Source organism: Salmo salar, chromosome 03, assembly GCF_965601325.2.
Source record: "Salmo salar chromosome 03, fSalSal1, whole genome shotgun sequence".
NCBI lineage: Eukaryota > Metazoa > Chordata > Actinopteri > Salmoniformes > Salmonidae > Salmo > Salmo salar.
In genome coordinates this window covers 64,616,518-64,643,254 of record NC_138293.1, presented here as the reverse complement: position 1 = coordinate 64,643,254, position 26,737 = coordinate 64,616,518, and the positions used below count along the sequence as shown (strand labels likewise).

General features: G+C 44.3%; 1 protein-coding gene across 4 annotated transcripts; it reads right to left on the bottom strand.

Moving 5' to 3' along the window:
- LOC106601055 (integrator complex subunit 1) lies at positions 1–22,339 on the bottom strand. 4 transcript variants are annotated; one of them, XM_045715050.2, is made up of 48 exons: positions 22,261–22,339; positions 21,743–21,830; positions 21,361–21,645; positions 21,051–21,247; positions 20,824–20,961; positions 20,560–20,725; positions 18,749–18,854; positions 18,427–18,613; positions 18,071–18,216; positions 17,656–17,797; positions 15,694–15,870; positions 15,419–15,527; positions 15,230–15,350; positions 15,013–15,090; positions 14,704–14,885; positions 14,483–14,579; positions 14,298–14,389; positions 14,131–14,191; positions 13,829–14,026; positions 13,473–13,602; positions 13,211–13,390; positions 12,896–13,045; positions 12,619–12,798; positions 12,385–12,489; positions 11,994–12,161; positions 11,688–11,799; positions 11,424–11,582; positions 11,146–11,292; positions 10,866–10,964; positions 10,347–10,468; positions 9,794–10,051; positions 9,440–9,599; positions 7,361–7,492; positions 6,637–6,817; positions 6,235–6,364; positions 6,026–6,141; positions 5,814–5,901; positions 5,431–5,702; positions 4,182–4,311; positions 3,936–4,069; positions 3,549–3,741; positions 3,126–3,253; positions 2,878–2,984; positions 2,571–2,684; positions 2,414–2,484; positions 2,201–2,292; positions 1,846–1,955; positions 1–1,674 (listed from the first exon to the last, which is right to left on the bottom strand). In XM_045715050.2, exons 2-48 carry the CDS (start codon positions 21,798–21,800, stop codon positions 1,559–1,561), a joined length of 6,624 nt encoding a protein of 2,207 aa, XP_045571006.2. In that variant the 5' UTR covers positions 21,801–21,830; positions 22,261–22,339; the 3' UTR covers positions 1–1,558. The 4 variants fall into 4 exon arrangements, with proteins under 4 accessions (XP_045571006.2, XP_045571005.2, XP_045571008.2 ...); XM_045715049.2 differs by having other exon boundaries at positions 22,219–22,293; XM_045715052.2 differs by having other exon boundaries at positions 6,235–6,361; positions 22,219–22,293.
- Between the last annotated feature and the right edge of the window lie 4,398 nt (positions 22,340–26,737).

Sequence of the window (26,737 nt, the reverse complement as noted above, 5' to 3'; positions counted from 1 at the left end):
TAGAATAATTGCAGTAGATAGAGTTTAAAAGCAATAGAGTTCTAACAAAATGGGAAAAGTATAGAGATAAAAATTCACTCAAAACAATGCGAGGTAACATGTTTTCAAATACAAACTAAATAATACAAGAGGCTTTTTTTGTGACCAAATTGTAGCACAATTGTTTGCACTACAAGCATTAAGAAACATATTTGGACAATTAGTCAACCCATCCAAGAGTCTTTTTCATTCCAATTTGTATCCAATTGACTATGCACAGCAGCACATATAACGGTGAAAACCATGATGGTGGCAGAATCACTTGAACATTTGAAGACATTTCCAACCCTAGCTTCCGATCAATTATAACATGTTAAAAGGGTAGCAGTGAGCAGATCATTGGACATGTGTGGACCTCATTGAAGGAGGCTGCTTTCATCAGCCCTATGTGTGCAGTATGTAGAGTGACTGTCAGTCCCACCGGACAACAGCGTCCCCTGACCCACCAGTGTGGGCATGTTCCACCTTCACATAGGATTCTCCCATCACTAACCAACTGCTTCCTCTCCATGTCTCACCATGTAATCCAACACCAGCAAAGTACATTTCAGTGCTGGCCAAAACAGCCTGCCTACATGCAGCCTTCAAAACAGCGCTTTGGTCTGTATGATTGAACAATTACTGCCTTGGTTAATTTCCCATAAATGGGTGAGGAAGGAACAGTTAGCTGGGTTACCTGCATGCCTGCACGTTGTCTCGTCTACCCCTTTGACTCCATCGAGAGGGTTTCTGATGAAGTCAGTGGCACTGGGCAAAACAACTCACACTTTCATGGCAAATTGGTTTCCATCGCATGCCTTTAATTTGTCTTCTACGCCCCAGTGAAAAGAGTGCATAACTATGACAGCCATTTCAAACATGATCTGGCTCAGAGAACGCATGGAATGAAATATGAAGGCACCAGGGTCTTGCTCCATTAACTGTTGCTCCGGTTCTCTTGTTTGAGGTGGTGAAATGTTGATGCCCAAAAGCAATAATTAGTTCGGCTGAAATTCCAAAGATTATGCTCCACAATTTCAGCTGGTAACTGACTTCTTTTAAATGTTTAAAAATGCAGCACAGACACCATTATAGTATGAACTCTGAGGTTAGAAGCAACAGAAAAGACATGTCATATGGCACTGTGGTTTTATGTGATGTTATTCCTATTATATTTGAGACAAAAATCCATAATTTCAAAAGTTTCAATTTCTGACAGTGGTTGATAGATAGCCAGTATTCATTATTTCAAAAATAATAGAAACACTATCACTGCAAAACAAGCATGAGTGAATTTATTATTATTATTATTATTATTATTATTATTTTTACAATAATCATTATCACCATCTTTTGAACACTTCGATATTACCTTCGAATCAAAAAATCAGTTCGTATCAATCCATAAATCCTGATGAAATTACCAAATGGCTAAAAAGAACAGAGCAGTTGTGTATAACTTGAGTCTAAATCTACAGTACAAAAATGTTATGGTGACACTGCCTCCTGTCAGAGGAGAAGGACTTGCACCCCCGGGTCCTCATGTTGTTGCCTCCATGTGCAGGACCTTCATGGACTCAGAGATCATAGAGCTGGTGTCAATCTGCCCATAGATCCCCACCAAGAAGGCCTTGTGGAGTAAGATGTCTGCATGCTCTGAGGAGAAAAGCACAATGAAACAAAACCAAAAAACATGTTTGCTTTGAGCATGAATCCTTAAACATCTTGAAAACACAGAACAGTTGACTTTCCAACTGGCGCGTTTAGATCCATAATAAGGACCAAGCACAGAAGCTGTGTAGTGCTGAGAAGATAGGACAATCATACCTTGACAGAGCAGCACGTATTCTGGCAGGTTCCTAAGCGCTGTCTGCACCACGTCAAAGTTCCCGCTGCCCATACAGTACATGAAGGTGGGCAGGAAGTCTGCTGCAGTGCTGCAGCACCACCGAAAAAAACCCACAATTCTTACTTAGGAAACACAACTTTAAGGAAACATTATTTTACATGAAGGACAACAGACAACACCTTACAGGTACCACTACAGCAACATTTGCAGCTAAACATTCCTAGACAACGCATCAATAAATTAATATCCAGCCAGACAACTGGCGCGCTCGCTCTCTAGATTCCTATAAAAATAAGCAGAGAAATCCTAGAGGTGTCAGCATTCTGATCTTACCACGGGTTGTTCTGGATGCAGCGCAGGGCCAGGCTGAAGGCCATGTTACGACACAACTCCTCAGTAGAACTCATCAGTCTCTGCAGGTCATTCTGAGGGCAGGGAAGGAAATGAAAACCTGTTACCTTATACTGTACAGAGTGGTGCAGCAGAGTGTGTGTTGGGGGATTATTTGTTCATAATAAAAGGTGTGTTATTAGAAGGCGAACTTACAGTGAAGTACTGGATGATCTCAGGATTCCTCTTGGACTTGTCCTCCACCTCGGTCAGAACTTCCAGCACATCTGAAACACAGAGGGGAGCAAAATGTTGGTAAAGTTCAGCAAAATCCCGTGTTAAACTGACCCGAGAGTGTATTATACGTAATGACCTTCTATGGCTTCTCCCCTGGAGATCTTCTTCAGGTACTTGGTCATGTCAGCTGCAGTCAGTGGAACGGAGGCTGAGATACTGACCATGGGCAGGGAACCAGAGGACGACTCATCTGATAAGAGGAAACCCAGAGACATGTCAAAAACACCACATTTAGCGAGATGGTTGATTTGTATGTATCTGTATCCAGTCAAAATGTCTATTTAATATATTCTATATTTTTTTCATTTGTCAAATTGTTGATGTGTTCTGATTCACTTATGTTTTTCATTCAAGGCAAAGTTTTCATGAGCGGATAAGCTTACCATCTCTGTCCTCTGCAGAGCTGTCAGAGGAGCCAGTCTTCACAGGCAGGGTGAGGCCAGCCAGTAGGGACTTGAGCAGCAGGTCAGGGTGCTCTGATGAGAGCCCCCTACCGGGACAAACAGAGAAAAACAAGTCACTCCTTCGCTGCTCCACACAATGTGAAATAACAACTAACATTAATGCAATGGTGTCGCCAATCCTAATGTCTCAATAATCATTTTTTTAAAACCCCAGTTCAATGACTTACTGTAGGATATCGGAATGCTTCTGTAGATAGGGAATGGCTGTTGCTGCATCGTGGGTAATGTACTTCTGAATGAACTGCACATATTTACTGAAGACGGCCAACGGATGCATACGAGGTCTCCTGAGGTTCTGCAGGGAATATGGACCACAACGTTATTAACTCCATGATCAGAAAGATAGTTATTTTAATGCACAAAGCAGTTGACCTTGTGGAAATACTACTGTTCTGTGAAAACACATTAGATCTAGTCAAGATATCCAGCCAACCACAGCTGTTAACAGTGGCAACAATCTATTCTTTCCCCACCTATGAGAAGCCATATCACTCTGAAACGCTAAAAAGAAAAACACAAGCAAATGTCACCAAACCAACTGGAAAACCCTGAGGCTGATCTGTGAGTGCGTTCCGTGTTCATTCCCTCACCTGCAGAATCTTCATGAAGGAGAGCAGGCAGTCCTGCAGCGCCCTCTGGTGTTCACCGTGGAACACCAACGGCTGCAGCAGCTCCAGGATGGCCAGCACGTTGCTGAAGAACGTCAGGTGGTTCTGGCTCCGGAACTCCTGGAAGTTGAGGTGGATGCGTCCGTGGAGAAGCGCTCCGATCATCGGCAAGTGTCTGGAAAGTTTAGAAAGGTAAGCTGTGATCATTCCCCAGACGTTCCACCTTACTACAGCAAAGGTGAGAACAAAAACATTCACAGGGTGATTTTAAATCACGTCAGTGAAGGTAGCTATGGAGCTACAATCTACCATAAGAGGTGCATGAATTCATATGTCCAACACTAAGTTTGTAATCAACATTATGTTCACCTGAGGAGGAGGACAGGGTGGGACACAGCCAGCTTCCTGCAGGCCAGGTTAGCGTCTGACATCCGGTTCTCAGCCGACTTTGTGTCTCCCGTATCGCCTAGCAACGTGACCAGACGGTGAACCAGGACGTCGTGCTGAGAGGGAGGGATCACACATCAGTCCTTAAGACCTCTATGACGGCTTCTGTGTCAGCCAATGGCTTTGAGAAACAGTTAAGAGACTGAGCCAGCTGAAGGTCTAGTCTACCTTGCATGTGGTGCCGTTGGCGGCCCCCTCGCTGCTCAGGGTGGCGTCAGGTAAGGTCACGTGCTGGATGACCTCTGGGAAGTGCAGGTAGAGCTGGAGTAGGAGGTTCTGGCACCGCTTACTCATCACACTAAGGAACACACAATGGAGTCAGCTAGCATACACCAGACAACAGTTTCCACACAGCAGACAGTCACAATGGTGTCCTACTACAATGCTCTCGTCTGATGTAGGCCTAGTTAGTTGGCTCATACATGTCAGACCGTCTACGAATCAACAGGATTTGTATTCACTGGTGGTGTTTTCCATAAACAGCAACAACCTTGACCAAGAGTCCGATTCCACTGTCTCTTCAACAACCATCATGTAATTGGAATAAACACCAGCTAACCTAGCGATGAGCCTTAAAAGAAGAGGCTGTGAGGAGAATGCCTATCAGACAGGGAAATGTTTATCCCACACAAGGCCAAACACAGTCTGCTTTGTAAGATGGGTTTTAAGCAACCCATGTTTTCAGTCGCAACTATTTGTACAAGACAGCTTAGCTGTGCATAAAAATATTGTAATTGGATAGATAATTTTGCTGCTTGACCTTGGCCAGAGTTTCCCCATTAAAAGTGGTTTAATAACCAGAGGCAGACTCATGAAAGAAGGTTTGGCTTCCACAAAGAGAAGTTGCACCCTGATTTCTGACAGGCAGCTAAGTCGGAGCAGGAATCCACAACACAGGCAGCACGTTTAGAGCTGCAGCCCTAATCCTCTTGGCTTTATTATAATACACTGAGCTTTTAAAGAGATCACAGAACACACGACTTCATTTCACACCAATAGACCTAATTATCGCCTTTCCCCTGGTCCACACAGCGTTGTGTCTGACAGAACATTCAGTCTGTGAATTTCATCTGTTCCGTCTGGGGGTAATCTAGTGATATGGCCCCAAGTTTATCAGCTCAGTTTAAAAGAGGCCAAAGACCAAGTTCAATACTGGGGCTAATTAGGGAGGGTGAAAAATATGTCTAACTAAATGAACTGTGGGCACTTTAGTGAACCTTATGGGACCAAAATATTATGGAGTGTCATGTCTGCTGTTGCTGAAGGAACAGATGGGGTATTGAGAGAGAGAGAGAGAGAGAGAGAGAGGGCGTCTCTGTCTAAAGTAGATCACATATCACCCTGTAAATAGTATTACATTCCCATTGGACAAGCCTGACTAAGTATGTCAGTGCAAGAGCCAACAACCCACCCATACCTGTCACCCCATTTCTTTGTGCAGTTGATGAGGTATTCCGAGACTTTCTTCACTCTCTCCAGGTCGCCATGGCAACAGCTGTGGAGCAGGGGCAGCCGTGACTGGATGAGGGAGCAGGAGGTGTGGTCCAGGGTGCTCTTGGCGTTGCCGGGGGCGTTGGAAGGGGGAGAGGAGTCGCCGCGGCTGTGGAGCTCAGACTCTGACATGATGAGGTCCACCAGACTGATAAGCTCCTCCGGGTTCAACCGCAGGACAAATGTATCTGTCTGTTTCTGGAGAGAGGGAGAGAGCACAAGAGAAAAGTGATGGAAGCAGTCAGGCTGAGGGGGAACAATGTTCTCTGGTTTGTGTCACGTGACGGCTAAACTGGTGTACTGTGCTACCTGTGGGGTCTTCTGGTCCCGGCCCTGCCAGATACGAGGGATGTGACTGCAGGCCCACAGGAAGTCCAGAGCAGAAGATGGGTCCAGTCTGGAGAACAGCATACACAACACCATTACAGAATATTACAATACAACTTTCACTATTTGGGAAACACTGTCAGTGTGACTACTACTGCTGAAGGTAATGATTTGGGATTGATATACTGACTGACCGCTGGTCTTGCTGCTTGCTGAGAAGAGCACTGATGCACTGATGCAGAGTTGTCCAGTTGGACTGATGGGTCAGCAATGCCAGAAGGTATGGTCTGTAGGAGGGAGTTCCTTTACCCTGGAATAAACCACATGAAGTAAGGTGGTGGAGTACACACACACACACACACACACACACACACACACACACACACACACATGCTGAGATTACCTTGTTGAGAGCAAAGAGCAGCTTCCGCTGAAGGTCTGGACACACAGATGTGACCTCAGGGTCAAGAAGTCCCAGCCAATCAACAAGCAGCCCTGAGCTGGACCCAGTCTTTGTCACCTCAGAGCTGCTGCTGAAAGGGAAGTGAACAGATTGACAGGCTCAAAGCCGGGCTACATGAATGATGAATCTATACAATCCCTCAGTCAAACAAAGCACTGATTATTAAACATAGAAATATTACTATTGTAAGGCATTACAAAGCACATAAAGCCATAAACAGACAAACAAAATGTTCTCTATGAGATCAATGCCACAGTTAACCAGATTTGTATGTTGTTGTTTGAGTAAGGGCAAAAATACATGTCTTGAATGATTTAGGCGTGATAGAATTTACATGCTTACTTGTTTGTATCCACCTCCATTTTCACGGCTTGCTCTTCAGTCTCCTGGAGAAGCAGTGCTATCACCATGGCAACAGGGCCTGCGGTGGTAGAGCCGGTCCCCGTCTCTGTTCCAATAGTCATTAGCAAGGCCAGCAGTTCCTCCAAATATGGAGACTTCCCCTCCACTAGCCCCTGTAACACTGGGAACAACAAACAGTACTGAGTGTTACGAGCTGTCATGTGATGGTTGTGCCATTCCCTCAGCTACGGCGGAACATTCAGAAGTAAAACAAAACCCGAACCTGGCCATGATGCTGAGCTCAGGAAAAAATCTTGTGATTCAGAGGAAAAATGAAACTTTGTAGTGGCAAGCCAAAAACCACCAAAACTATGAACTACCAACTACCATTATGGCATTTCTGCGTAACCTAGATCACCAGCTTGGCCGCAACCAGTTTAAAGTCAAAACATCCTTCATCTGGGCTTGATGGAGACCTGAGCCTATATTGGACATAAACAAACTGGAAGCCGCTGGTCTGGTTTGGTTTCAGAGAAGAGCTTATAAACTCATAAAGGAACAGGTCAACAAAGGAAAAACAGAGACTCAGAGGCGGCAATGAAAGAAACAGATCGGGGGAAATTGAGTCACGTCAGCCACTACATCCAAACTGGGGCAGAAATAGTGAGGATAGTTGATGTTCTAGCCTGAGAGAGAGAGTGAACGACGCACTAAAGTACCATACCTTTGCCTATCAGTTCCGGCTCTGCGTTACATCTCTCCCCTGCCTTCAGTGTGGCGATTATGGCCCTCACGGCCACCTCGGAGTCCCTCCGATAAGCCAGGGCCTCAGCCAGGTGGAGGAAGCCTGTACGAACTGCAGAGGATAGGCATAGTCAGTTATCATCACACCGTTAACAGTCGATTACCTGACTATCTGTGACTAGGCCCAAGTATGTGTGTCTGTGTCATAAATATATCCAGTTGAAGTCAGAAGTTTACATAAACTTAGGTTGGAGTCATTAAAACTCGTTTTTCAACCACCCCATAAAATTCTTGTTAACAAACTATAGTTCTGGCAAGTCAGTTAGGACATCTACTTTGTGCATGACAAGTAATTTTCCCAACAATTGTTTACAGACAGATTATTTCACTTAATCACAATGGATGGAAGGAGGTGTAGCAGCAGAGTTCTGGCCTGATCTGAAGTGGATTTAAAATACACCAAGAACTGTTTCAGTCCAGATCAGCTCTATCTAGACTTTACTGATCCCACCAAGACCGGGCTATCTAGAACCATAACTGAACTGGGTGGAGACCCACCAGAGACCATAACACCAGTACAGTTCCAGTAGGTCAGAAGTTTACATACACTAAGTTGACTGTGCCTTTAAACAGCTTGGAAAATTCCAGAAAATTATGTCATGGCTTTAGAAGCTTCTGATTGACTCAAATTATGTCAATTAGCCTATTAGAGGTGTACCTGTAGATGTATTTCAAGGCCTACCTTCAAACTCAGTGCCTCTTTGCTTGACATTATGGGAAAATCAAAAGAAATCAGCCAAGACCTCAGAAAAAATTGTAGACCTCCACAAGTCTGGTTCATCCTTGGGAGCTATTTCCAAACGCCTGAAGGTACTATGTTCATCTTATACGCAAGTATAAACACCATGGGACCACGCAGCTGTCATACCGCTCAGCAAGGAGACGCGTTCTGTCTCCTAGAGATGAACGTACTTTGGTGCGACAAGTGCAAATTAATCCCAGACCAACAGCAAAGGACCTTGTGAAGATGCTGGAGGAAACAGGTACAAAAGTATCTATATCCACAGTAAAACGAGTCCTATATAGACATAACCTGAAAGGCCGCTCAGCAAGGAAGAAGCCACTGCTCCAAAAACACCATAGAAAAGCCAGACTACGGTTTGCAACTACACATGGGGACAAAGATCGTACTTTTTGGAGAAATGTCCTCTGGTCTGATGAAACAAAAATAGATCTGTTTGGTCATAATGACCATCGTTATATTTGGAGGAAAAAGGGGGAGGCTTGCAAGCCGAAGAACACCATCCCAACCGTGAAGCACGGGGGTGGCAGCATCATGTTGTGGGGGTGCTTTGCTGAAGGAGGGACTGGTGCACTTCACAAAATAGATGACATCATGAGGGAGGAAAATTATGTGGATATATTGAAGCAACATCTCAAGACATCAGTCAGGAAGTTAAAGCTTGGTCGCAAATGGGTCTTCCAAATGGACAATGACCCCAACCATACTTCCAAAGTTGTGGCAAAATGGCTTAAGGACAACAAAGTCAAGGTATTGCAGTGGCCATCACAAAGCCCTGACTTCAATCCTATAGAAAATTTGTGGGCAGAACTGAAAAAGCATGTGTGAGCAAGGAGGCCTACAAACCTGACTCAGTTACACCAGCTCTGTCAGGAGGAATGGGCCAAAATCCACCCAACTTATTGTGGGAAGCTTGTGGAAGGCTACCCGAAACGTTTGACCCAAGTTAAACAATTTAAAGGCAATGCTACCAAATACTAATTGAGTGTATGTAAACTTCTGACCCACTGGGAATGTGATGAAAGAAATAAAAGCTGCAATAAATCATTCTCTCTACTACTTCACATTCTTAAAATAAAGTGGTGATCCTAACTGACCTAAGACAGGGAATTTCTACTAGGATTAAATGTCAGGAATTGTGAAAAACTGAGTTTAAATGTATTTGGCTAAGGTGTATGTAAACTTCCGACTTCAACTGTATATGTGCAATGGGGTATAATTCTGTACGCAGCCAAGGACATGATAAGGAGCACCCACCATCAGTGAGCCGGTGCTTCTGGGAATACTGTCCAGCGAATGACTTGAGCAAGGCCCGCAGCGGCCCCGCCTCCACAGCCGGGTTCTCCAACCATGTCATCATCTCCATGACAGCCTTGAAGAAGAGAGAGGAGAAGGCCACGTCCTGCGACACCAGCCGCTGAGTAGAAGAGATGGAGGAAGACCGAGAAAAGGAGAAAAACACAACCCAATACATTCACATCTGTTTGGTGTAATGACAGACATGCATGTATTCTGTCGTAGTGGTGACTGATGAAACATACATATATAGGCTACAGAGAGAGCCAGAGATGCAGCACTGTTTAGAAGGACAGCAGAGTAAATCAATCATACCTGGTAGAGGTGCAGCTGGCGCAGCATGGGGCAGGACAGGGCGTGGCAGCGGTTCATGGCCATGACGAGGGCCCCGGCGTGGGCAGAGCTGAGCAGGGCAGCCAGGGCCTGTAGGAGACGCACTGCCACCCCACCCTGCTGGGGGTGCCCCCCCTGTCTGGCACGCACCAGCTCTTGGGCCAGAGCCTGCTGCAGGGCCAGGGAGAGGGGCCGGGGAGGGGGGCTGGGCCTGCGGTGGTCCACCTTCAGAGGGAACATCTGTGGAGACAAAGCCAGAAGTATTAGACCCTCAGTCAGCACTCTGAAAAACAGGTGTTAGATCTGACTACAGTACTAATCAAACAACTCTGTCAGCTAGGATAATCAATCACTTCACTGTAGGCTACTTGTGCAGGTATGATTAAAAAAGCCTTGTGTGTCTGTTTTATCAGACAAACTACAAGAAAATGGTTGATGAAATCAGAGAGAAAAAATTATTTGCTCCACAAACTTCAAAATGACTTCAGACAGGTATTAATGTGTCATCAATCTCCAGGCAGAGATACATTCCTACCTGAAGCAACATGCCGGTGAGGTCATCCTCAGGCCCAATCACTGGGATTTGATTGGCTCTCATCTTCAAGGAGCCACTAGGAGTTTCCACGGTAACTTTGGCTCTGTTCACCTCAGTACTATCTGTAAGGTTATTGACAGGTATGGACCCAAAATACCAAAACTGTGTTTTTACTGGGCTGTTCCAAAACTTTTATAAGAAAGGTAACACAGAAAGGCATAAACAAATGTAATCACATAGTAGTAATAAGAGCCTGTATGGGGAGGCAGGTAGCCTTGCGGGTAGGAGCATTGGGCCAGTAACCGAAAGGTTGCTGGATCGAATCCCGAGCTGACAAAGTACAAATCTATCGTTCTGACCCTGAGCAAGGCAGTTAACCCACTGTTCCCCGGGCGCCAAAGACGTGGATGTCGATTAAGGCAGCCCCCCGCACCTCTCTGATTCAGAGGGGTTGGGTTAAATGCGGAAGACACATTTCAGTTGAATCACTGACTAGGTATCCCCCTTTCCCTGACTGACCTCTGCGAGGAGGGAGAGAGGAGCTGAGCAACCCGTGGAAAGTGTGCCCCCCTGTGGCGCCTCGCTCATGCTGCACCTCCACCAGATGAGCCATGTAGTCTGTAGCACAGGACATACAGAAACATCAGGAATAGACAATATACCGTCAGCACTAAATAGTCAGACTTAGACACAAAATCTTCAGGAATAAATTATATGAGCACTAGCTACATGACTGAGGCAAACATCCACGTGGAATAGATATAGTGTAGTAGGATAGTTTGTGGTCAAGCTCTCTCACTCTTGTCCATGATGTTCTGTTCCAGTGTCTGTGAGTCGTGGGATACGGCCTGGTCCAGGTACTGCAGCAGTTTACTCATACTGGACACGGGGATGCCAAACGACTGGACAAACAGCAGCAGCTGCTGGGGCTCCAGATCCTGCAGCGCTGCAGAGGACAGACATTGTATCATAAATACCAGAATTATATATTTTTTTATATACGGTCGTATTGTATTCTGTTAGACCTAAACCATATACCGTTCTACCTGCATGTATTTAATGTGTTTGGACTCGTACCTGCATCCACCAATCGTGAAACCTCTGACCGGATCATCCTCAGCTTCAACCAATCAGGTAGCAGCAGGGCCTCCTCGGAGGTGTCCACCAGGAAGGCGGTGGGGAGGGGTTTCTTGTCGGGGAACCAGATGTCCAGGAGGTTGAAGAAGTCACTCTCCTCTGAAAACAGACACACATGAATCATACTATACACTGAAACAGACACTGAGGTACAGTAGACAGGCCATGTTTGTAACAACAAGTGTGGTATTCAGAGATACAAACCTTTGGGTGGACCGAGCGTCAGGAGAATGACCATCGCATGGACCACCAGAATGTGCATGGTGGCTGTCTCCCCTGTGGTCCAACGCAGAAACACCTGGTCTTGAGATTCTGACTATAAAGTTCAATAGAAAGGGTCAAAGGTGTAATTTAATTTCAGTGACAACTGTATTGACAGCAAGCACCTCTAGTTGAAATGAACGCTAAGGGTCTACCAATATGAAACCATCAGTCTGAAACCATCTTCCATTTAGATGTAGAAAATGTGAGGTTACCCCCAGTCCCTCCCAGTAATGATCCAATCCTCACCCAGCTGTAAAGGTCCTCTCCCTCTTTGGTCTTCCTCATCCTCCTGATGTAGCTGGAGAAGATGGAGATGAGGGCTGAGAGCACAGCGTCTGACTCGGGCCGACAGGAGTACTTGGAGAACAGGCTGTTCATGATGGTGGAGCGCTCGACAATCAGACGGGCCACATCCTGGAGGATCCCAAATCAAACCCACCTCAGTATCTAACTATGAAGGCAATACAGGGTCATGTTCAGTAGGGAAGAAAACGTTTTGAAACTACCTGAACTTGTTCAATAAGAACACAGACTTTAGTTCTCTGTGCAAAACATTTTGCTACAGGGTGCTCGACTGAACACACAACTCAGGTAAATAATAGGATGTATGACTGAGGATAAGAGGTGTCAGGACTACCAGAGCGAGGTCATTGTGAGACGCCTGCTCCTCCACTGGTGCATGCTGGGACAGGTAGATGAGGTAGGCGCTGATGGTCTGTGGGTCTGTCTCCATGTGGATGGCCTGGGAAAGAACAGAAACACAACACACATTCTTACCACATCCCTTCAGCGAAAAAAAACTGTCAGCTACAACCTGACAATGAGGCTAAATACGGTTCACACGAACAATCTAGACCAGTTCCCCACTGACCTGCTGCAGAGCGGTGGAGGTCATGCCCCGGACGCTGTCGAACAGGGGCAGCTTGGGGAGGTCCTGCAGGAGCCACTGGTACCCTGGCAGGAGCTCAGCATCTCTGGAGTCCTCCTCCATGGGCTGGTCCCTCTCCTCTCCATCCTTCAGACCCCCCTCAGTCAGCACCAGAGACAGACCCTGAACAACAGCAGAACAACCAAAGTAGATGAATACATCTCCTCAGCAAATCAATGAAACACTCATATTTGTGTGTGTCCTGTCTCTTATAATGTACCTTCATAGCCAGGACTCTTGATGCCACTTGAGAAGAGCTGAGGCGCCGCAGGAAGTAGTCCAACACCTCACACGTGGTCTGTTCGTCAGCTTTAGGACCCAACAGCAGATCCTGCAGCCGCCCAAGCAGCTGCCTCTGCTTTTGTTGCCTCTGGTGTAGCGAGAGAGACAAGAGAAGAAATGGCATTTGTTGGTTTGTGTGGATTAAATAAAACATGACAAGTGTATCCTTTGAGATGCTGGAGTCAGTGATTTCTCTGACCACAAAAGCCATTCAGAACAAACAAAAATGTGATAGCTGTTAACGGCAGCATACTTGTCTTTTCTTGGCTCTCTGCTCTTTGCTCTCTCCTTCCTCGTCATCCTCGATGGGCAAGTTGTCATCTGCAGCATCGTGAAGCAGGAATTCACACAGGCACTGCACGGGCAGCACGTCCAAGGACCCCTCACTGGACTGCACCAGGTCAGCCAGCCAGGGCATTGACTGAGAGGAGGCCTGGGGAAAACATAGAACACAGTTGTTGCGTTCCTCCCAGAGAATACTTTCTATTGGCGAGAGAGGATGTGCTCTTGTTTACCTGTCTCTGGATGATGTTGAGCAGGAAGTCAGGGTTGCGAGAGCGACAGAGGAGGTGACCCAGGCGAAGGGACTGGTTAAGGCTCTTCACCTGCTCCTGGACTGCGGGTGGGGGTTTGCGAGGGGGGCCCCTAGAAAAAAGAAACAAGTAAGATTACCACTTATTATCAAATGAATGAAAATGGGTCAGTTTCCCAGACCCAGATTAAGCCTAGTCGTGGCCTTAAAAAGACCATTCAATGGATATTCTCCATTTAGTATGCTTTTTTTTTAAAGTCTAGGACTAGACTTAATCTGGGTCTAGGAACAGTCCCTAAAAGTAGTCTACAAGGTGCAGGTATAAAGCAAGAGTCTTACTGTGGGTCCAGACTGGTGAGCTGGGAGAGCAGCAGGCTGTTGCTCTCTGTGATGGTCTGCTTGGTGGAGGCAGCCGCCAGGTGGCTCTCGAAGGCCAGGATCTCCTGCTTCTCTCTCTGGGACACCTGCAGCTCCCTGTTGATCATCTCTGTCTTGGTCTCCTCATCGGCCACCGTGCATGGAGGGTAGGAGTAGTTACTGCCAAGCAGGAAAAAGGGGGAGGAGAAAGATAAGGTTTGTTGAGTAGTTAGTCTGGTATGTGTTGGGTTTAAACTGATAAACGTTTCATACTTGGCACTTACTTTGTCATGACCATCTCCATGAGCATTTTCAGTGTGGGATAGCCGTCCCAGGCAGCCAAGCCTGGAGAGAAATACGTGGTTGATTGTAACAAAAGGTAAAACCTGTGGCTACGGTTCTAATATATATATACTGATGATATGTAGGGAAACGTGATTGAGACTCATACCTATTTGCTGTGGATTGAAAGCGGCCACCACAAGTAGCAGGAGCCACGCTTTCCAGTAGAGTGTGGCTATCGCCAGGTTCGGAGGAGTATAGCTTGAAAAATATCAAATGTGTTATTTACAGAAATCGAACATCAACTCAAAGCTGGCTGGCAAGTTGATTAATTACAGTAAAAGAGCAGCGTACCCCGCAGGCAGCTGGATGTTCTCTGGGTGGTGGTAGGTGCACAGGTTCAGCACCGCATCAATCAGCTGGATCCGCTCCACTCTCAACACATCCAGATCTACAAAAGCAAAACCAGGAAACAAGCGAAATATCCCTCTCCGTGTTAAGCCAAATAAACAAAGTTCCCTCAACTTCATCTCTTTTCATGAAAATGTTAACTACTGTAAGTAAACTCCACTTACCCATTGCTGTTGCAGATGTTGTACCATCGGACTGGACCCCGGCCGCCCTCTTCACCAGGTGGTCCGCCAGCTCCATGGCGTCGGCCGGGCCCAGGGGCAGGTCACGGGACAGTCCGATGACCAGGATACGCATCAGAGTGTCCTCCAGCAGAGGCACTTCAGAGCACAGCCGCAGGAAGAAACTGGCGGAGGCAAAACATTTAAGTGATGTCAACGGAGCAGGAAGAGACAGCAGGGACAGACAGCAGGGATGGACAGACAGCCATGAATAAAACAAATCTAAAACAAAGGTTGGGAAGAGGTGCTCACTTTCTGTCGCTCTCAGGGGGCCAGTTGTCCCACTTGTAGTAGGTCTCTGGTTGCTCTGTGAAAAGCACCTTGTGAAGACTGGGGAAAAGAAACAAGTATATTTTCATTCCATGGGTAGAAGAATTATCTTAAGTAACTATTGTAGGATGTTTATTAGCTCCCCCTATATTTATCTTTTTGAACAATCAAAGTGTCATGAAAACTCCCAAACACATACCAGTGTATATAGTCCTTGGATGGCACTTTGGCAATAGTGGGAACAACAGTGTGAAGCCACCACACAGCATCCCTCTGAATGGCAGCGATATTATTCTGAAAGGATCTCAGACCATCCAGATCTGAAACAGACAAAAGGGATGTTCAAAATGCCCACATCGACAACAACCAGAGAAGTGCAAGAACTTACTCTTCTTCTCTCCTTTGTCCCATGCAACGCCAGCCTCCTTGACCTGAGCTGTGATGCCCAACATCATGGAGCACGTGAGCAGGTCTGTCACCTGGATCACAAAGCGTTCCTGTGGAAAACAGACAGAGAGCATGAGCTCAGATCCACAGAGAACACATAGAAGTTATTCATCGGTGAAGAGGCACAGAAGGGCATATAACTAGGTAGGGGGTGAGTTATTTAATGGTACAGGAGACCGAGACAAGGTGGGAGTAATATAAAGATCATGAGCTCACTTTGAACTCCATCTCGACGTAGGTGGCCTCCTTCCTTTCCTGCATCAGACCCAGGCAGAAGGACTGGAAGTTGATCTCGTGCTTGGTCTGTTTGATGATCTCTCTCAGCAAGGCTCGAGAGGCACGCAGGTAATCATCCTTATTGGTCAGCAGGTCCTGGAACACCATGGCCAGGAACTAAGGAGGATCAGAAGGGAGAGGACAGCTTTAAGACAAGCGGTTCCCAAACAACATCTCCTTCTTGTGTTTCAGTTATTAAAAATAAAGTAAAAGTGCAATCAATCCAAGAAAAAAAAAACGTGCACTTCAATCCAAAGCCAATAAAGCTTATACAGGTCAATTTCTGAACCCGGGCTTGACATTAAATGTTTTAATTATCCAAAAGCTGAAGTCACTTGTCAACATGCCCCCCTTCCCCCAAAAAAGGTCTGTACCACCATCAGTCAAAAGGGCATAACAACGGGAAGTAGGGGTGCTGAGGATGCTGCAGCACCCCCTGAAAAATGAATGTAGTGTACTGGGCCTTCACTAGTCCTGTATTAGAGGACAGGTACAGCCGTGTGTAGCACGGTTAATACTGGTTTGAAGACTGCTAAGCATTTGGATCACATGCTACAGGAGGGACGAGCAAAATCATGACATAGACAAAAGATATTTAGGGAGACAAATCTCAGGTGGAGCTGTGGCACCAAATAAATGTGTAGTAGCCTAGGCTTATTTGGCCATCTGTGTGTCTGTGAGCGGGCAGATGGAGCGAGTGACAGTCAATGAGCCATGCTGGCGGTGTTCTTGTTGCGTCATGTGATGGGTTGTTAATCATCATGGGCTCCAGAGCAACTCTGCTTACCTCAGAACTGGATAATTACAAACTGATTCGCATATATTCCCTCATCTTCCTCTCTTATTAGGCCAAGGCTACTATATACGTTGTAGGTAGGTTGCACACACTGCATCATTTCTTTCATAAGCTTTCCTCAGCTGTAGCATACGTTTTTTTTTGACTCATCATTCGATGATTTTTCAATCTCGGTATTGTTTGCTCAATTTCACTCCGTGGCCTAAAATAAATCTGTGATTGAGAATAGCATAGACTCCGACTTTCATAATTATTCCCATTTAAAAGCTGCAACTTTAGGACATTTAAATACTTTATTAGAATAGTTTGGAAAACAGTCTTCGTATCTTTAATTGGGCTTAATGCTTTATGATAATTCAATTAGTTGGTTCGCAACTTTTATTCCCAACCTCACATGCATGCATAATTTCTGTCTTATAATTCAACTAACTGTAAGGTTGTTCAAATGTCTCATTTGACCTTTATATCTTGCTATTATTTTTCATCTCTCTCATTATTACCTTAGGTCTCCCGTGTTTTGGAGTTATTTAAAAGCAACTAAACTTTGCGATCATGAAATAGCACGGCAGGAGAAATCTAGCAAGTCATATTAATATCAAATGAAAATGTGGGCTTCTATAACAATAAGACACTGGAGTGTCCTCTATACAAATTGACTTTGGCTATTGGCCCAGATCATCCGACATTTGAGAGAGAGAAGAAATAAATAAATATATATATATATTCTGACTGGATTTTGTGCTGCTTTGGTCATTCTTACACCTCGATCACAACGACGCTGTTGGCGTTAGCTCTGTCTACATTGTTCTCTTGCTTTGTGTAAATATAACATATTGATTGAAATAGACTTTAGCAAATAGGAATATAGGCAATTTACTCAGAATGTCAATTGTTTGATATTGTGATTTTTTTTCTTGTCCATTCGGACAACTAAAATCTATATTCTGGTTGTCCGACATTCATATTTTATATAGATTTTTTTAATTTGCCCTGGGCAAGCCTTAATTTCGAGCACTGTGAACCACATATATTTACTTTCCCCACAGTAACAAATTGATTTATTTTCCCCAGCTGTCTTGTCATGTCAGCATGGAATACTCCTTCACCTTAGGGGCCTGCTCTGGGCTGTGCTGGAGCAGTGTGTGAAGGACTTGCATGTTGTTGGGGTTCCTGGCATTGGACAGCTCATTGAAGATCACCAGCTTCACCATAGTTCCCAGGTTGTCTTTGTGTGCATTCAGTAGCTCCCTGGTAATCAAAGGCCAGACAGCACTGTTAAGTGTATGAATAAAGCATTCTGCACCAAGGCTTTTGAAATATAAATGGTCCACTATAGGATGTTCAAACTAACAACATTGAACACATCAACTATGTTGATATGCAACAACTTGTTAGGGTTGATGTTTGGATTGAACCAGAATGAGGACATGAAAATAGGTACTTAGTCGAACATCTATAAACCATATGTAGGGGACTATCCAAACTAAACAATCATATGGCCATAAGAGAGGACCTGCAGACCTGACACAGAGCATGTAGTGATTGAGGATGACTTTAGGTTTCAGGCGGATCTTGATGAGGTTGGAGATCACCTCCATGTCATCCGCTCCATGGGAGTTGCAGTTCATACAGAGAGACATGAGAAGGTCCTGAGCTGGACGGGTCAGCTGCAGAGACAAAAGGCTTCATTACACATAACAGAACACTAGTTCACTATCAGATTTAATTTCATGCAAACAGATGCATTTACATGTTAGATTTGAGGCTGGAAGGAGATGGCTCTAATGTCCACTTTAGACTACAATTGCCAATGAAATGATGATTCCTGTTAACTAGTGAAGGGGATGTGTGTAGCTGAGTGTTACTCCTCCTCTCACCTTTGGATTCTGCAGCCACATCTCCAGCCTCTGCACAGCCATAAGCCGCACCTCCTTGTAGCCACAGGTGGCAGTGAGCAGACGCAGCAGGTTACGGGACACATTGTCCATGGGCTGCCTGCGGTTCAACTGGTCCTTCAGGACATCTAGAACATAGTCCTCCACACTCTCAGACAGCTCCTCGTACCTACGATGAGATGAAGAGTGAATGAACACAAACTGTCCAATAAACGGATCGGTCTAAGTAGAAGCAGACAGACAATACAGACAGGCAATCAACATATTACTACTACTGTATATTTAGTAGTCTATGCCTAAATACCTTGGCATAACTTGTCCATCATCTTCTGGACTAAGTTTCTCCTCAGCAATCAGCAATTCAGTCTGGCTGTCATCCTCATCTGGGGTGGAGGGGTGAGGACTGCTCCCTGGAAAGTTGACATTTTAGTCATTTAGCAGACACTCATATCCAGAGCGACACAGAAGAGCAATTAAGGTTAAATGCCTTGCTCAAGGGCACAGACTTTTCACCTAGTCGGCTTGGGGATTCGAACCAGCAACCTTTTGGTTACTGTCCCAACGCTCTTAACCGCTAGGCTACCTACCGCCCAATGTTACATGACGTAGTAATGATTAAGAGTCAAATCCAATGTGACAGGATTCACACCTGAACAAACCGGTAGGTACATACAGTTGAAGTCAGAAGTTTACATACACCTTAGCCAAATACATTTTAAACTCAGTTTTTCAGAATTCCTGACATTTAATCCTAGTAAAAATTCCCTGTCTTAGGTCAGTTAGAATCACCACTTTATTTTAAGAATGTGAAATGTCAGAAAAACAGTAGAGAGAATGATTTATTTCAGCTTTTATTTCTTTCATCACATTCCCAGTGGGTCAGAAGTTTACATACACTCAATTAGTATTTGGTAGCATTGCCTTTAAATTGTTTAACTTGGGTCAAACGTTTCAGATAGCCTTCCACAAGTTTCCCACAATAAGTTGGTTGAATTTTGGCCCATTCCTCCTGACAGAGCTGGTGTAACTGAGTCAGGTTTGTAGGCCTCCTTGCTCGCACACGCTTTTTCAGTTCTGCCCACAAATTTTCTATAGGTTTGAAGTCAGGTCTTTGTGATGGCCACTCCAATAGCTTGACTTTGTTGTCCTTAAGCCATTTTGCCACAACTTTGGAAGTATGGTTGGGGTCATTGTCCATTTGGAAAACCCATTTGCGACCAAGCTTTAACTTCCTGACTGATGTCTTGATATGTTGCTTCAATATATCCACATAATTTTCCATCCTCATGATGCCATCTATTTTGTGAAGTGCACCAGTCCCTCCTGCTGCAAAGCACACCCACAACATGATGCTGCCACCCCCGTGCTTCACGGTTGGGATGGTGTTCTTCGGCTTGCAAGCGTCCCCCTTTTTCCTCCAAATATAACGATGGTCATTATGGCCAAACAGTTCTATTTTGGTTACATCAGACCAGAGGACATTTCTCCAAAAAGTACCATCTTTGTCCCCATTTGCAGTTGCAAACCGTAGTCTGGCTTTTTTATGGCGGTTTTGGAGCAGTGGCTTCTTCTTTGCTGAGCGGCCTTTCAGGTTATGTTGATATAGGACTCGTTTTACTGTGGATATAGATACTTTTGTACCCGTTTCCTCCAACATCTTCACATGGTCCTTTGCTGTTGTTCTGGGATTGATTTGCACTTTTTGCACCAAAGTACGTTAATCTCTAGGAGACAGAACGCGTCTCCTTCCTGAGTGGTATGACGGCTGCGTGGTCCCATGGTGTTTATACTTGCGTACTATTGTTAGAACAGATGAACGTGGTACCTTCAGGCATTTGGAAATTGCTCCCAAGGATGAACCAGACGTGTGGAGGTCTACAATGTATTTTATGAGGTCTTGGCTGATTTCCCCATGATGTCAAGCAAAGTGGGACTGAGTTTGAAGGTAGGCCTTGAAATACATAGATGTGAATAAATAAGTAGATGTCCTAACCGACTTGCCAAAACTATAGTTTGTTAACAAGAAATGTGTAGAGTGGTTGAAAAACGAGTTGTAATGACTCCAACCTAAGTGTATGTAAACTTCCGACTTAAACTGTACATACAGTACTATACCTGCACTGATATCTCCACCGGAGCGGCCAGTGTCAGTCTGCAACTGCAGCAGCATACTCTTTGGGGGCATTTTGGTACTGAAGGCAGTCTGGATATTGTCCACAAAATTCTTACAATGGGAACTGTCTACCCAAATTCGCTCCCCCAAAGAGTCCTCAATGTACACCTGAAAAGAACAAGAGGATGTTAGAGAGCGCACAACAGTGGTAACAATGCAGCTAGAATACAAACAGAAATCCAATAGGAATGATGAGTGGTTCTCACTTTGACAAAGATCTCTGGCCAGTTCTCATCCTCCTCATAGGCTGCCATCAGCAGGTTGCAGGCTAGCACAGACACCAGACTGTTGCCCTTTGCTTTGAAGTTGATGGAGGCATCCCGGCGAAGGAGACTGCACAAGGCCTGTCCGCGCACAGATAGAGAAAGTCATGAACCAATCTGTATAACAATTGTATGGAACTGATTGTAAAATGTTGGGTTTCAAATCTCACCTCAATAATGCCTTCAGTGGCGAAGAGATTGGGCTTAATCTTGGCCAGGAACATGAGGCTGAGGTATAGTGTTATGTCAGGTTTAGCCCGGTTCATCTTCAGCTGTTTGACAGCTCCACAGAGCACCCCTTCAATGCGATCATCATTTCCATCCTGCTCTGCATTCTCAATCTCATCCAGGAGCACTGCTGGGGGGACTACAAGAGAACCATTGTGTTAATAATATGCACAGTCACAGCACATCACAGAAACAGGTTTCACCAGTACCTATTCCACTGAAAAAAATATTTGAATTGATACTGTTTCCTACCTTCTATGGGCACCACTGAGGGCTCCTTGATCGAAGGCGATATAGCCCTTTTGTCCACTGCTGCCACATCAGCCAGTCGTCCTAGGGCACTGACAGGAGGTGTAGAGGAGATCTTGGGGCGCTTCACGAGGCCGGACAGGCCAGAGGAGGATGGAAGTGACGAGGAAGTCTCTCGTTTACGGTCAGTGGGTAAGGTGGACGCTGGCTTAAGGAGAACTGCAGGTGCTTTGGACTCTGCGCCACTCTTTGACCCCAATGCTATGAAATCTCCAGGAGGAGGGTGACCTATTGGCAACATTTGGAAGAGAAACACTTGTAATATTATTGTATGTTTGACAAAAGTTAGATAAAGTGGGTGCACATTGCTAGATACTGTACATACCTGAGGGCTTTGCAGCACTAGGCCGCCTGATCGTTGTAGGCTTGGGACGATTCATCATGTACACTCACTGCCAAATCATGTAACGTTACTGTGTGGGTGCAGAGATTTCAACATGAGACACACAGATAGCTAGTTAGCATAGCTACTTGGAAACTGGTCGGTAAATAATTATTTCATCTCAACATCGAGTCTGCCTATTTGTAAAACATTTTTACATCACGATAACGGATTTATCCCCGAAAAGTGCCTAAACCCTTTGGCATTTGTCAAACTGAAAGGGCTAAGTAGTAGCTATTAGCTCGCTAACTAACGTTAATGTTATTGTGAAGCATTATAGACAGCTGCTACCTACGGTTATCGGTATGTGAGTTAGTTAGTTAGTAGCTAGCTACAAGCAATTACATTGGCAAAAAGCTGGTTAGATGAACAACTAAGTGTTAGTTCGTTTCCAATATGCATGGGTACTTATCACTGACTGTTGCAATTGCAAACTCAAAAAGAAATAGATCCGTTCTCACTTCCATGTTGTTTTCCCGAACGGAAGTTCCCGCGTCTCGAACGGAAGTCCCACCCGTGCAAGGGTGAGCGTTGAAGAACATCAAAAATGTGCTGGTGCTGTGCAGATCACAAACTAAATTAAGATCAGGCTATAGGCTAACAAGGATAGAAACATCTGCATTTTGTTATTAATCAAAATGTATTTAGATATTTTTCATTCAAATCATGTATGACTAATGTTCCCATTGTAATTGTATTTATCCTATAATGTAATTTCCCCAGTTTCACAAGTAGGCCTAGGCCAAGTGTAATAATGTGTCTGGCAGTGGCTGTTGTTATGGGTGGCACTATTTGCCTAAAAGCTTTGGAAAAGGAATAAGGTTTCCAAGAATCCTCACAATGATGTCAGGCATGGAAACATACATTACTGCTTGTGCCAGACAAAAGAAAACAGAACTGTCACCCAGAAAGGCACACACTGTAAAGCACACATTGAAAAAAAAAAACATGTGCTTGTAATCTAGCCTTGTTAGTGAAAATGCTTTAGTTGTTGTATTTGGTTACAGTTACTACTTATGAAAAACGGCATGGCAATTGTGCTCTCCTTTCATGATACACATTCCATTTATCTGATGACATCATTATAGTGCATAACATAGCCATACTATTCCCAAACCAAAAGATGAGCCATTTATCCTACTTTCGACACTGTTTATTTTTTTTATTTTTTTTATTTCACCTTTATTTAACCAGGTAGGCAAGTTGAGAACAAGTTCTCATTTACAATTGCGACCTGGCCAAGATAAAGCAAAGCAGTTCGACACATACAACAACACAGAGTTACACATGGAGTAAAACAAACATACAGTCAATAATACAGTAGAAAAATAAGTCCACATACAATGTGAGCAAATGAGGTGAGATAAGGGAGGTAAAGGCAAAAAAGGCCATGGTGGCAAAGTAAATACAATATAGCAAGTAAAACACTGGAATGGTAGATATGTAGTGGAAGAAAGTGCAAAGTAGAAATAGAAATAATGGGGTGCAAAGGAGCTAAATAAATAAATAAATAAATACAGTAGGGGAAGAGGTAGTTGTTTGGCTAAATTATAGATGGGCTATGTACAGGTGCAGTGATCTGTGAGCTGCTCTGACAGTTGGTGCTTAAAGCTAGTGAGGGAGATAAGTGTTTCCAGTTTCAGAGATTTTTGTAGTTCGTTCCAGTCATTGGCAGCAGAGAACTGGAAGGAGAGACGGCCAAAGGAGGAATTGGCTTTGGGGGTGACCAGAGAGATATACCTGCTGGAGAGCGTGCTACAGGTGGGTGCTGCTATGGTGACCAGTGAGCTGAGATAAGGGGGGACTTTACCTAGCAGGGTCTTGTAGATGACCTGGAGCCAATGGGTTTGGCGACGAGTATGAAGCGAGGGCCAGCCAACGAGAGTGTACAGGTCGCAGTGGTGGGTAGTATATGGGGCTTTGGTGACAAAACGGATGACACTGTGATAGACTGCATACGGTTTATTGAGTAGGCTATTGGAGGCTATTTCTTAAATGACATCGCCGAAGTCGAGGATCGGTAGGATGGTCAGTTTTACAAAGGTATGTTTGGCAGCATGAGTGAAGGTTGCTTTGTTGCGAAATAGGAAGCCAATTCTAGATTTAACTTTGGATTGGAGATGTTTGATGTGAGTCTGGAAGGAGAGTTCACAGTCTAACCAGACACCTCGGTATTTGTAGTTGTCCACATATTCTAAGTCAGAACGGTCCAGAGTAGTGATGCTGGACGGGCGGGCAGGTGCGGGCAGCGATCGGTTGAAGAGCATGCATTTAGTTTTACTTGTATTTAAGAGCAGTTGGAGGCCACGGAAGGAGAGTTGTATGACATTGAACCTCGTCTGGAGGGTTGTTAACACAGTGTCCAAAGAAGGGCCAGAAGTATACAGATTGGTATCGTCTGCGTAGAGGTGGATCAGAGACTCACCAGCAGCAAGAGCGACATCATTGATGTATACAGAGAAAAGAATTGGCCCAAGAATTGAACCATGTGGCACCCCCATAGAGACTGCCAGAGGCCCGGACAACAGGCCCTCCGATTTGACACATTGAACTCTATCAGAGAAGTAGTTGGTGAACCAGGCTAGGCAATCATTTGAGAAAGCAAGGCTATTGAGTCTGCCGATGAGGATGTGGTGATTGACAGAGTCGAAAGCCTTGGCTTTTTTGGGGCTTTTTTGGGGGGCTGTTACAGTATTCTCCATGCTATTACATCAGACATGTTTGACACCTTCTCTAATAGCAACAAACTAGCCTACATCTTACTCAGAGACAATATTGCTGAATACCAGTCTTTCATAGCAGACTACTAACACAAACTGAAACTGCTTCACCACATGTTTCCATAGCCCTGTAACCTGACAGTGTGTTTGGAATGCTTCCAAATATAAATCCTGTGTCACATGGGAAGTCCACAATCCTGCAAAAACAGTTTATGAGTATTCTGTTTCTTCAGAAACAACTCATGGGCAACTATGAGTCAATGTTTTTAAGGAGAAATCCACCCAAAACAGAATCTCCCATTTTGTATGCACGTCAGGAAGCTAAAGTCAATGTTGTAGTCATATTGCTATGACAATTACAAACCTTTTAATTTGTTTTACTTTGTACCCAGGGTTGAGTAGGTTACTTTCTAAATGTAATATGTTAGTTACAAGTTTTCTGTCCAAAATTGGAATCAGCACTTTTGTATTACCCAAACTCAGTCACCAAATCTGATGACTTTCAGTTATGTTTGGATTACTTTCTCCTTAAGAGGCATTAGAAGATGACAAAAGGGAATTGAATTTCATTGAGAAAACATCCTTTCTGAATTTAAAAGTAATTCAAGAAGTTATCATCTAGTTTTTCAGAAGTTTTTTTTGCTGGTAACGTAACTGATTAGTTATTTTTTTTGTAATCAGTTTACAAGTAAACAGTTACTCCCAAACCCTGCTAATAACTAGACTTAAGAAGTTAGTGAAGTCATCATTTGTATGTTAATCATCAACAGTCTGTTGGGGTACTGGAGGTTCATTTTCCAACCTTCTGTAAACAGTAGGGGGGCTCTTTGTTCCAGATAATTTTATCCGAGCTCAGCATCATACATCATCGGTGGGATATCGTGGGCATAAAAGCTAACACCTCCTCTGATCTTTATTGTTTCATATCCCAGTACATTACTGTGTAATATTGATTTAGTCAAAACAAAGACATGAACAGACAAGTCCTGCCTCAGGTAAAGGCTTTGACACTGCTGGAGTGGAACATCTGGGGGACACATTTTTATAATAAATCACCACATGATCAATAAAATAATGAATTGCAGACAGTCCAACTATACACCAAGCCAAACAATCCCATGCCACAGTGCACATTCAATTACATTTTTAATTACAAGAATGCTCAGGGGAGGATTACAGACGCATATAAACTATTGCGAACATAACCTGATGTTAATTCTGTTGACAAGATGTGCTCTAATAAAGCAGGTTTGGGCATTGCTTTAGAATGAGAACCACCCATAACACAAACTTGAGTAATTACTCATCTCAAAAGCTGCATTTGCTTTCAACTTTAAATGTACTCTGCATGAGAGATCCCAGCACATCAATGTACAATTTAGTCCATATGCCTCTCCTGAGGAAAACGCTCATGTGTTGAATCACCCATGGCAATGGTCTTCCACAAAAATACAACCACACACCAACCTCCTGGCTCTAGGCCCAGCTACAGTGGGTGAACTCCATGGGAGTTAGTCAGTTCCTTTGCTAGGAAATTAGTGGGAATCTTTTTTCTTATTGTTTACAGTGTAATGGAGAGGTCCTCACTAAAGACATCCTGATTTGAACCAATGTATGAATGCATATTGTAAGGAGCAAGTTGATTATTATATGAATATCATTTGGTAATTTACAACCCTTACATTTAAATTTGACCTTTTCCATTCTCAAACCTCTTCAGCGCAGTCTATGGTTGCGTTTACACAGGCAGCCCAATTCTGATCTTTTGCCACTAACAGGTCTTTTGACTAATGAGATCGGATCTTTTGCCAATAATTGGGCAAAAGACCAGAATTGGAATGCCTGTGTAAATGCAGCCAATGCGTGTTTATTGTTTCAATACTTCTATTGGTGCATCTAAATATATGTGGCAACCTGAAGCAGGTGAATACTGTTGAAGCCAATTAGTCCACAGCCTTAAGGCATGAAAGCACTGCTTATCAACTCTGTGCTCAGTTTGAGGATGTTCAATGAGATCAGCCCGAGAGTTAGGCTGTTAATGTGTATCACATACAGACACACACATTTTAAACATGCAATATTAAAATTAGTAAATAATTTTTAGAAGAATATTTGATGATCTGTTTTTAAAAAAATGCAGTGTATGACCGGACTTGTTCTTGTAGACTTACAACAAGAACAACTGAGAAGCACGTTGTGGGAGTCCTTAGTTGGAGGG